The sequence below is a fragment of the Mobula hypostoma genome, chromosome 27 (assembly GCF_963921235.1).
Source record: "Mobula hypostoma chromosome 27, sMobHyp1.1, whole genome shotgun sequence".
In the NCBI taxonomy this organism is placed as follows: Eukaryota; Metazoa; Chordata; class Chondrichthyes; order Myliobatiformes; family Myliobatidae; genus Mobula; species Mobula hypostoma.
In genome coordinates this window covers 5086129-5098750 of record NC_086123.1, presented here as the reverse complement: position 1 = coordinate 5098750, position 12622 = coordinate 5086129, and the positions used below count along the sequence as shown (strand labels likewise).

Here is a 12622-nt window from a genome sequence, read left to right as displayed (position 1 = left end):
TGTTAAAAGGCCTGAACAAATTAGCTATGGTTAAATTATTTCCCATGGTAGGAGAGTCCAGAACAAGAGGGCATGACTTCAGGATTGAAGGACGTCCATTTAGAACAGAGGTCCGGAGAAATTGCTTTAGTCAGAGAGTGGCAAATCTGTGGAATTTGTTACCACGTGTGGCTGTGGAGGCCGAGTCATTGGGTGTATTTAAGGCAGAGATAGATAGGTTCTTGATTAGGCATGGCATTAAAGGGTATGGCTAGTTGGCAGGGGAGTGGGGATGACTGGAAGAGTTGGATCAGCCCATGATTGAATGGCGGAGCAGACTCGATGGGCTGAATGGTCTACTTCTGCTCCTGTACCTTATGGTCTTGTAAGTCGCCTTACCGACAGCTAGCAGGTTATTCACTTGAACAACAGGAATTCTGCAGATGCTGGAAATTCAAGCAACACACCTCAAAGGAAGAGGTATAGGTGACGTTTCAGGCCGAGACCCTTGGTTAGTCCTGACGAAGGGTCTCGGCCTGAAACGTCGACTGCACCTCTTCCTACAGATGCTGCCTGGCCTGCTGCGTTCACCAGCAACTTTGAGGTTATTCACTTGAGTGTGTTGCTCTGGATTTCCAGCATCTACAGAGTCTCTTCTATGCTGAAAATCCAGAGCAATGTGAACAAAATGCTGGAGTAACTCAGCAGGTCACATAGCATCTATAGAAATAGTCAACATTTCGGGCCAAAACCCTCCACATAACATTTGAGCCTGATTCTGTACTCACTCAGTATCCACATGATAGTTGTTAGCAGGCCTCTTTGAATAAGGAGTATAGGCTGATTGCTACTCCCTCCCAGAGCCAATATAATGAGAATAATCATTTCAACACAATAGATGATCAAGTCGTCGATACTTCTGGTTCCAGTTTGGTGATCTGTTGTGCAAATTCGGCCTCTTTATGTTGTACACAATAATTCTTCATCTCTAATTTTACAACAGCAGTGTTTCTTAATAGCTAAGTTATGAAATGACCTTGCAAATAATCCTTTAACTGTAGTTTTTGCAACATGGACAGAATTCACATATTATTCAGTGTGAACAGTAGGGAAAGAACAGAAGCAAGTACAGACTGTTAAATCATGGCAGAATCAGGCTTGCTTATGAAATTAAACTAATCAATATAATCTGTGATTCTTTCAAATAAAATAACTGTATGAATGGGTAAAAAGGAAGCTAGCTTTGAAAACTAAAATATCTTGCACTCAAATGAAAGCTCGTAATTGGTTAGAACTATTTCCTGTTGCAGTAAATTGTCTGAAATAATTACGCTGATTCAGGCAAACTTGCTTTGAACTCCAAGCAAGGCTGACATCAAATGATCAAATTAGTAGTTGTTCACAGCAACTTTGAGCAACCCCCAAGACTACCATGACTAACAGAAATTAATTTGAAAAGTAGTTGCATAAGACCATAGCAAAAGATAACTGAAGTGTAATTTTAAAACATCTTTATGGAAGGGGAGTGAGACTTTCCATTCTCAGACAGGGACATCAACTGGAGATACCGCAACATACTTCCACTAACAAGTTGGTTATTATCAATTATCAGAGCTGCAAGAACTGTGTCCCTTTATAAGAAAGGACATCAAATCCTTTGTAACTCAATGTGAAATGTCTTGTATGAATATACTAATTAGAAGCAGGAATAGCCCAATTGGTGCTTCGTCCCTGCACCCCATTCAATCAGATTTTGATTGATGACACGATTGTCACATTCTTATCTTAACTATTAAATATTCACCTAATGCTTATCAAAAGTGTACTTCAGCCTTAAAATATTCTATGTGCTCCTTTCCACTGCCTTTTGGTCTTTGTAACACTCTTCCTCAAAACTCTCAAAAAAGAGTTTTCACTGTGTCTCTGCATAAACATCATCAGTGACTTATTTACTTTTAAACGCTGATCATAGGTTCAAAATTCTTCCACAAGAGGCACACCCTTTTCACATCTTCTTTGTCAAGACTGCTTAGGGTTCTGTTTCAATCAAACCTTTCCACTTGGGAAACCCACCCATTCCAGCGTTCATCTTTCTTTCATTAAGGAGAGTATTATGTGCATGGTCCTCCAAATGTGATCTCATCACCACCCCATTTTGGTGAGGTGTAACCTCCTTATTTTAATATTCAATTTCCCTCGCAATAAACCATAACATCCTGTCATCTTCTCAAATCAACTGTACCTCCTTTTTAGGCATTTATGGATGTTGCACTAAGATATCCAGATCGCTTCATATTGTAGTTCTGCTATTTCTCGCTGTTTAGGTATGAATCTTGATTTGACAAGATGACCAATTTCACATCATTTGGAAGATCTTTGTTCACTGGCTTAACCTATCTATAGCCCTCTGTAGCCTTCTTTATGCCCTCTTCATTTACTTCCTTTTCTATCTCTATGACCCAGTTTAGCAAATTTGACATCTGTAACTGTAATCTTTTCTGGACCAGTTTCTTTCTTGGGGAAACTATTCATAGCAAAGTTGACAGATAAAACATTGAACCCTATATATACTGGAAATAATGCAGATTTCACCTCTGAACACCTGGACAAAGTTCATGTCTGGTTTGGTGGGTTCATTTGATTTTCTGGTGCAGATATTCCACTCTTCCTATACTGATCTACACTATCAGTACCACTTTGGTGTCAGGAGGTGACTTTACAATGTAAAAATTGAATGATAGCCTACTACATGTGTTGACCTGTTCATAAGAATATAAAAAATACAGTACTGTGCAAAAGTCTTAAGAACATATATATATTGCTAGGACTTTTGCATAGTGTAGTAGTAACTTTAGGTATTGCATTGTACTACAGTTGCAAACACAAAACATATTTCATGACATATATGAATGATGATAAACCTGATTCTGATTGAGTCTTTATTGTAGACTGTGAGTGGGAAAGGGGCAAGGAGAGGGAAACACTAGAGAGACATTCTGTAATGATCAATAAACCAATTGTTTAGAATCAAATTGCCTTGCCTGGTTCTCAGGGCTGGGTGTTTCTGCATCCACACCATCTCCCAGTCCCTGGTGCTCCTCCATTACCTGATCCACACCCGTCCCACGGGGCTCCACCCTCACCATTCCCAAAATCCTTTGCTCCCACGAAATTTACAAACTTGCTGCCAGCTCCATGTTGACAAATAGGCAGTACTGTGCAAAAGTCTTAGGCACCCTAGCTATATATATGTGCCTAAGATTTTTGCGCAATACTATACACTTTGATAAGGCAAACAAGAACTTGGTTTATTTTCAGTCATGTTGTGAAAATTTTCAGAAACTGATAACATTTCAAAACATGTTTGCCAGCTCTTCACAACACACAGTGATGGTTTACATGGTTCATGCAGCATTCCATTTCTAAATATGGAAAGCCCCAGACTGATTCTGCAAGCAGTAAGGGAGGTTCTGAGTACAGTTTTGCAGAAGTCACCAGACCAAATAATTAAAGTGAATCCACTCAGCAACAACTCTGTTCAAAGACAAAGAGATGAAATTTCTGAGAATATGGAAGATACATTGTGCAACATACTTAGGACGAAAGAATTTGCCCTGAGATTGGATGATTCAACTTTGCCAGGCAATGAATCTTTATTTCTTGGTTATGTTTGCTTCATAAATCATGAAAGCGTGGTTCAAGAGTTATTTGCAAGAGGACTAGAAATAGATATGATTGGGAATCAATATTTCGGGCCGAAGAGTAATTTTTCAAAGAGAAGGACATTCCGCTCATCAACTTTCTTGCTTGTGCAACAAATGGGGCACCATCAATGACAGTATGCCACCGTGTGGTTATAACTTTATTGAAAAAAGCCGTACCTGACTTATTTACCATTCACTGTGTAATTTACAAACAATGTCTTGTCGGAAAGAAACCTAAGTGATCTGCAGCACAAATCATAAAATACTGTTATAACAGCAGTAAATAAAATCAAGTCCCATGTTCTCAGTTTTCGACTATTTTGAGAGCTTCGTATTGAGATTGGTAAAGTTTGAGTGCTTGCTGTTGCACACAGAAGTCAGATGGCTCTCAAAAGGAAACTGCCTGAGACACTTTATGTGCTCTTTGAAACTGATAAAATTCTTTGAAGACTTGAATGCATCATTCAGTAATCTACTCAAGAGTATGAGGCGTGGCATTGCTTATTTGTCTGAATTATTTGCAAATAAATTAACTAAGTCTTCATTTGCAAGGAAATTATGTGAATCTTGTCAATCAAATCAGTCATCTACACATCTCTGAGCAAGTTAGCCCAATTTAAGTGGAACCTTGGCTGTTGTGACCTTTTCCAGTTTCTGAGCCTCTCTGAGTTGGAAGGTAAAGAAAGGATTTCAGATGATGGTCCTCAAGTATACTCTGCCCACCTGAGTGAGCTGCGTAAGGATATGTCAGAGAGATTTCAGGATCTTCTCAATCCAAGTTCCAGATTGGGTGATAAATCCATTCCTGAACACTTGTAATGAAGAATTAACAGGAAGGATGGAGGAAGAACTAGTCTCGCTACAAAGTAACTGAGCTGAAACCGAGGTTAAAAAAAAATCGTATTAGAATTTTTGGTTTCAGAAGGAAATCTGTGAATGCTTGCCGGCACTGTGGAAAAAGGGTCAAGATGTTCTTTGTCGCCTTTTCAACATCATACTTAGTGAAGCACAACTTCAGTGCAGTCGCCCAACTTCCTTCAAAGCAATGAAATAGACTGCAGATTACTGAACAGGGGGATCTGAGACTCCTTCTGAATTTCATTCAGTCTGATGTTGAGAGGCTGATATCTCTGCACCAAGCCCGTCCATCTCTTTGAAAGGTGAAAAAGCAATGAAGTAGTGAATAATTGGACTGCTAATGTACGCTCTAAAATTGTTGATGAGAATTGTTTATACTGAAATTAATAAATAAATAATTTTATTTCTAGTTTTAAATAGATTTGAATAATTTTTGTAATTATTTGTCACTGCTTTGAATTTGCAGTTCCTATTTTCTTTAACTGCATTGTAAGTCATTCTTTATAGTTTTTCTGTAATGGTTGGAAAGGGAGAGGGTGGTGCTGGGGGTGTGGTCTGGGAGCCAAGGGGGTGTTAACCCAAAAAGGTTTTGGAACCACTGCCCTAAATCTGTTTGGTTAAGGCATTGGTTATTGTGGTCCTGAAGTATTCAGCACCAGAACTAACAGTTGAGACAAATAGCCTTGTTCAGTCCATTGATCGATTTCCTGATATATGGAATAAATGAAACAGGCTGAAGACTATACAGTCTCACCACATAACTAATTTTGGCATTGTTCTTCTAAATGTATTTTATTTAATTTTTGGAATAAGATTATTCCTGAAAAGGTCAACATTTATTGCACTTAAGAACCGCTGCAGTCCTTCCGATGACTATACTCCATAATGGTGTCGGATAGGTAGTTTCATGGTTTTAGACCCAGTGACAATGAAGGAGTAGCAGTATTTCCAAGTTGGGTGGTCTTCACATATGCTTGCTGCTCTTGTCCTTATTCATGAAAGAGCCTAAGGGTTTCTGATCTTCACATCCATCCTGTAATATAGTTACAAGAGCTACACATTGTTCTATGGCTTTACTCTTTAACAATTTACCTATTGTCAGTGACACACTGGCCTGCATTTATATGTAGCATATCCATGCCATTTCTCACCTTTTTATCAAAGGTATGACATTAGCAATCTTCCAATTCTATCACATCATGCCTGCAGCTAAGTAACATGAAAGTTCGAGACTGCACCTGTGCTATTTCATCATTTTTTTCCCCAGAACTTAGAATACATGTAATCTTGGACTAGTGATTTATCAACCTGTTGCAGCTATTACTTCTGACCTTATGGTTAATGCCAATTCCTATATCATCTCCATTTAATGAGTTGAACTAATTATTTTAGCTGTAGGCACTTCCTTATGGTTACAGAAGCAATGAGTTGATCGGTTTCAAACAAGTGAAGATCTGCAGATGCTGGAATTCCAAGCAACACGCACAAAATGTTGGAGGAACTCAGCAGGCCAGGCAATCCTGATGAAGAGTCTCGGCCCAAAAAGTTGACTTGTACTCTTTTCCATAGATGCTGCCTGGCCTACTGGGTTCCTTTAACATTTTGTGTGTGTTGACTGATCAGTTGATCTGCTTTTGAATCAGCTTGAAGTAGGAGAAATGATTAGAGAGTGATGGTACCTAATAGAGTCTCCAACTGGACAGGTAACAAACTTGGCCTTTCTAGTTATAGTAATTATTAATGTCCTGAGAATTTGAAAATATTCAGTGAGAAATGTGTAAGTTAAGCTTGAATTGACAAACTCAAAGTTCGATTTGATATTACAGTAGTTAACAGGTTAATATTAATTCCCTTTTTTGAATTTGTGCCTTTTTACAGATGTTCCAAAACTCCTGCCTCATCCTGGTTTGGAAAAAAAAGAGGAAGAGGAAGAGGAGGAGGATTATGAGGAAGGTATTGAGAAGAAGACGATAAGCAAAAAGAAGGTGAAGTCTGGACCTCGAACACCTGATCCATATGCCTCTGACAACAGCAGCCTAATGTTTCCAATCTTAGTTGCCTTTGGGGTCTTCATTCCCACTTTGTTTTGTCTATGTCGATTATGAGAGAATACCTTAGCATGTACAGTGGTGCGTGTGGGTGAGGAACTATGTAACAGCATGGGGCAGTCTGTTTAAAACAGTATGTTTCTGTTCCCTCCTTTGAATTCAGGGGGGAAAGGAGAAGAAATGGTTTGTATCGACTTTTGAAGGTTTGAATTGCAATAATTTTTTGTTTTTGTTAATTTTTTAAGTCTCCTTGAATAATTAAGTGTAAAATTGAAAAGAAACCCAAAAATTGAATGCTTGAAGCAGTGTTTAATTTTTGCTGTGATAAAGGTCTGGTTTAATGGATATTCAGGTTGGGAAAAAAATGTGCCTCAATGTGAAGACTATACACCTAATATTTGCCATTAGTGTTCAAAGAAACCCATAACTTTACTGGTAAAACTTGAATGGAGATTATTAAATGAGAAAGGTACTGTAGACAAATTAGTGGTGATCCAGATGTCTTAAGTTCCATCCCCTTTTTTGCAGTAACAAGTCTCCACTTGGACATGGGCATGAGAATTTTTTTCTCGTGAGTGAAGTGTCCAAGGTCAGATTCAAGTTGGTTAGAGAATGGCTGTTTAGTAACAAATTAGGTAAGTATAAAATTCTCAGTGTGAAAAGGTAGTGCTTGTTTCACCAGCATCTTTAGGTTTTACCTTATGACTTGGTACAATGCTCAGATGTTTTCATGATAATTTAAAAAGTGCTGTTTTTGTTGGCTAACTTCTCTGGATTACAACAGAAGATTTCCTTAGAACTACTAGAATAAAAACAAAAGTAATATGTAATGGTTTATCATAATCTGAAAAGAGAAAATCATTTATGCTGAATTATTTCATCATGTCAGAAGTAGCAACTCATCCCAAAACCTTTTAGGTTTAAATGGATTTGCTGTGTTCTTCTAGCTTTTTTTAATATTTCATTTTTTCCATTATTTGCAGTTTATAAAAAGATCCTCTTTTACTTTCTGTTCCCATTCAAGGGGTCCTCAGCAACAGGTGTTTGAACTGGATAGTATCATAGAAGCAATAAAATTTGAAATCCCTGCACATGTTAATACATCTTTTCATAAAGCCCTACCGAGTAACCACATACAGATTATACAGCAGTGCTTAACCTAAAGCTTGCAGAAGAGGTACAACTGTCCACAATGTAGAGCAGTTACTTGATCCCATAAAAAGTCCAGTGAACTCTTCTGTAGGTCCCGTAAAAAGTGCCATGAACTCTTCTGTAAAGCTATGCCATCGAGTTGATTTAATCTGTTAATGTCTTGGTGCTTAATACAAACTTTAGAAATAAGATGTGGTGCTGAGTGCAAGATGTAGTGTCTTTCTGCGAAGGACAACTGGAATGGGATTCTTAATGGCAGCAAGGAACAGCATTCATGATCTGGGAGAAATTTTACTTGACATCATGGCAATAGAGTTGCCTAATTGTATCTCTCTCCCCTAACTCTGCCCTCTTTTCCAATCTAAACCAAGCATTCCTAGTTTTTGTTTAGTCACTGACACCTACTACTATTTTACCAACATAATGGGCTACACAGCATAGCCATAAATCTGTGGCCTACTGATCTTTGTGCCCACTCATTTCCAACAATTAATTGCAGAGGTTCCTGTGTAGAATGCTGTTGAACCTGAAATTTGAGTCCTGTTCTCTCTTCAACTTGGGTGGGAAATTTGAGCTGTTTTGGCTCTTTAAGAAGTTTAGATTATATTTTGGGTCGGGCAGTTAAAAGGAGGCATTGCAGATATTTGATATTACTGTTTTAAAATTAGTTGCTGTGGTACCTGCAGAGCAAAGCACGGCACTTGAAATAAAAGTAAATCATAGAATTGAAACCTTTCTAATTTGGTTTAAGTCATTTTATATAAATATTGTATTATCTTTATAAAGTCCCATAAACAGAGGAAACCTTTTGCCTTTCTTGGATACTTCCAAAAAACTGCTTTTGGATCTTGGAAACTAAGTGTACAACTTGGAAAAAAAAAGCTTTTAGTAATCCAAGTGTGGTATTGAATGAAAGGAAAAATCCTGTACAATTTAGTCATTGCCAGTTTTAATGATTTATACTATGGAAATAAAATACTATATTTCCCCTAAATTATTTTGAGCATCATGCATAACTTCAATCAGCATATTCACAAGGAGGCTTAACTATTTTCCATGGAGGGAAAGGTGAAGAGGGAATAGATTTTTTTTTCCCAAAAGTGCTTGAAGCTTAGTGTTATTGATTCCAAAGAGAAAACTGCTGTTTAACTTTGGAGATTCAATAGATTTTTTTGGCTAACCTGAATCCCAAAAAGTGTAGGTAGAATTTGTGCTTTATGGTGTAATCTAGATTTGTGTGTGCGCGTGTGTGTGTGTGTGTGTGTGTGTGTGTGAGAGAGAGAAAATCATTTCAATTTGTAGCTAGGCTTTTGTTTGGAGCTCTCAGGAACTTGGGTTGAGGGTATATTTGTATTAATTTGCACTCTGATGGTTTTAATCAGTGGAATATAATGACAAGGGTGAAGATAAAAGTTATTTTTATGTCACATGTATTCAGATGAGTGGAAGACTACAGTTTGGGCCCTGGATAACAGTACATGTTAAGTACTAATCTGTCAACCCAGGGTTTTCTGCCTTTGGGTAGAAATATTTGTGTGCTGTGCACCAACTATAATGTGCTTAATTTCTTTCTGGATCTTTCTTCCTTTTTGAAAGAACTGTATTCATGCCAATGCAGCAGTGACAATACTGCCGATATCACCAGACAGACTTGCCTGTTATCATAAACTGCAGTGGTGGGACTAGAGAACAAAGTTTGTTTATAAGAGCTGGGGAACTGTCAGCTTCATCAGTCCTGACTTGGCTTCAGTTCACCTTGATCAACTTAAAAATTGAAATAAACTATTATTAAACAGAATTGTAAGATTCTGATATAAGTTAATTTAATGGTTACCATGAATTGAATAACAAAGAAGCTGTTAATATTTTGTGCATGCTAGGAATTATTATTTAATTCTTAACAGTAATTCTGTTGCACAAAAAAATCCCTAAAATTATTTATTTTCTCCAAATTTTCTTTGCAATTTTTGTTGTTTCCCAGTTTAGTGTTAAGCTTGGCATTTGTCAATTTCTGCCTTCCACCTTATCCTGGTTTGAGCAATATTGACTACTGTTTGGGAAGTGAATGGGTAGTTATTGTGAAGATGGAAGGTCCCCAGTCTGACTGGTAAGCCCATTTCCCTGGGGGGAAATCATAGGACTTTGATATCCACAAACTTTTACATATAGTGGCATGATAATGGTTTATGCAATTATTGCACATAAATCATTGTACTGAGCCCACCTGTTTAGAACAACTTTTACTGAATGTCTGGAAAACCCTACATTCATCAAATAGCAGCACATATGCTCTGTTGCCATTGCATTTTCTGCAATTTGGAAATAAAATTTAATTGAAACATGTTTTAGTTTACCCCTTCAATGATACAGGTTCTATAGAAAATTAAGTACCTCATTTAAAAAAAAGTCACAATATGATATGTATTAGTTCTGACATGAAGGTATTTTCTCTGGGAAGTTGGAGGAATGGGCTGTTCAGATTTTTTTTAAATGGTTGAGATGAAATGGGCTATGAGTAAATCTGATTTTTTATCAACAATTAGAATATGTAAGCAGAAGGTAAAACAGCAAAGCAATTTTGGAAGTGACAAATAAAAGGAAGTGCTGAAAACGGTCTTCAAAGTCAAAGTCGAGTTTGTTGTCGTGCACAAGTACCTGTATGCACATTGTAATGAAAAATTTACTTGCAGAATCAGATATATTATCACTGATGTGACATGAAATTTGTTGTTTTGAGGCACTAAAAATTACAAAAATAAATAATGAGAAAATCAGTTACACATCAGATAGTTTACTCGGAGCTATTCTCATTATCTCACACAACGCTTGCAGATGTATCATAGGTATGGATTGTTAAGTCCATGTTCAAGTTTAAAGTCATGGCCAATAGGCATCATATATCTTTAACACTGATTTCTGAATGGATTTTCCTGGGATCTCCCGAGGTGGAGATTAAGAAAGGATTGATGGAGATAAGTACAGGGAATTTGCTTGGGCCATACAGGAATTTCTTCGTTAGGAAATGAACAGGTTGAGAGTTGTGGATTCAGGAGCCCAATGCTCAATCCTTCCTTTGCTAGAACACAATTAATCGTAATGAGATGCTAAATGCTTGTGTTGTTGGTTGACCTGCCATTTACTAAGTAATGCTATTAAAATGACTTGAGTCAAGTCACGGGGGGGTTTACAGGATATAATCAGCTACTTTAATAATTTCAAGATTCTGAGCTCATCCAGCCTATTTTCACCTCAGATGTCCGATCCCTGTATACCTCCAACTTCACAAGGTTTGCCTTGGGGCCCTTCACTTTACATTTGAGCTGAGTCTTAACCAATTTCTTTCACGTGGATGAAATTATTCCCACACTAAACTTGGGAATCCTACATATAGGTCCAAATTGAATAATACTGTGTCTGGGTTGCACCACACATTCCTTGTTTCAGTCCTACTTGGATCTTCTTCATCTCTTTTATTTCCCAGCATATTGATTTGCTGTCCTTATACAGAATTTGTAAAGCTTCGTTGTCTTGCTGGCAATTTCAATTGCTCTTTATATTTACCTGGGCCATTTGTTTTTTCCCTTCCCCTTCCATCTTCAGCTGATTGGAAGAGGTTCTTAGGCATTTTCAGCCAATTTTGTTCATTGACATCTCCTCAGTGAAAAGAATTCCACAGTTCTCTACCCAATGCATAGATGATACACATTACAGCAGAACTGATAGCAGATGCAACTTGGAAACATTTCTAATTCAAGCACAGCAACAACTATCCATATGAAGAAACGCAGTACACTGGAGGCAAGTGGATTGATTAATGTGGCAATAAGTCAAGAACTAATTAATACCAAGAGATAGTCTGGGTTTTTAAATGGGTGCCTTTTATCGGGAAGAACTTTTGGTAAGATTTTCTTTTCTGCCAAAGGAATGTTACCATATTGCCCTTGCATCTATTAATGAAGTCCAGGAGACAATTCAGCACAATATATAAACAAGAGAGTCTGCAGATGTTAGAAATCCAGAGCAACTCACTCAGAATGATAGAGGAACTCAACAAGTCAGACATGATCTATGCAAAGGAATAAAGAGTCGGCATTTCGGGTGGAGACCCTTCATCAGGACTTCAGCACAATGGGTTATCCCAGTGGGTAACATTGATTTTTTTTTTAAGAATTGCCTAGTAATCTTTCTTGAAGGGGTGCTATTTCAAAGCATTTTTCCAGTCCAACTACAATCTTACAGGATCATTGTGCATCTCCAAATTCAGGCTATTTCACCTTGCCCTTCTTTCCATTCCTTGGTAGTTGCATTTCAGCTGCCGGGGCCCTAAACTTGAGAATTCCACTTTTCTATCTCTATGACCCCTCACTTATTAGACTTCTTAAAAATCTACCTCTGAAACCTGGAGTTTTGCCAGATGTCCTAGTTTCTGTGGGTGGCCTTGTCCTGCATTTTGTTTGATATTCTTCTATAGAATTTCGTTTGTACTAATATGCAAATTGTTGATAATGATCTATAGTGCTGCAATGCTTTTGCACAAAGTCACTGACTTCATGCTAAGGGTATTGATCCAAAGATGCCACTAGCTACTCTGCCACCTTTGTTCAATCGTTTGTGTTTTAAATAATCACATAGCCCAAAGCAACAGAGAAGGCTACTGGGTCCATTGTTTCTGTGTACATTTTTTGGTGGACTTTTCTAAATAGCTCCATTCTCCTGAACCTTCCCCTATAGCCAATGTTAATGTGAGGAATGTTGGATTAGCCACGACCCCATCAAATGGCAGGGCAGGCTTGTGCTGAATAGTCCTTTCCTCTTCATCCCATTTTTGGTCTTCAGTGATAGGAGAGATGCTGGAATCCATTACTAAAAGTCACAAAACTC

General features: G+C 37.8%; 1 protein-coding gene across 2 annotated transcripts in view; it reads left to right on the top strand.

Moving 5' to 3' along the window:
• Window positions 1–10558, top strand: part of mlec (malectin) — a 57866-nt gene extending 47308 nt beyond the window's left edge. Inside the window, exon 6 of one of the 2 annotated variants that reach the window (XM_063034219.1) lies at window positions 6420–10558. In XM_063034219.1, coding sequence (XP_062890289.1) covers window positions 6420–6646 — 227 coding nt within the window. In that variant the 3' untranslated portion in view covers window positions 6647–10558. The remainder of the gene's footprint in view (window positions 1–6419) is intronic. The other variant, XM_063034218.1, reaches the window with a different exon arrangement.
• Window positions 10559–12622: the final 2064 nt, after the last annotated feature.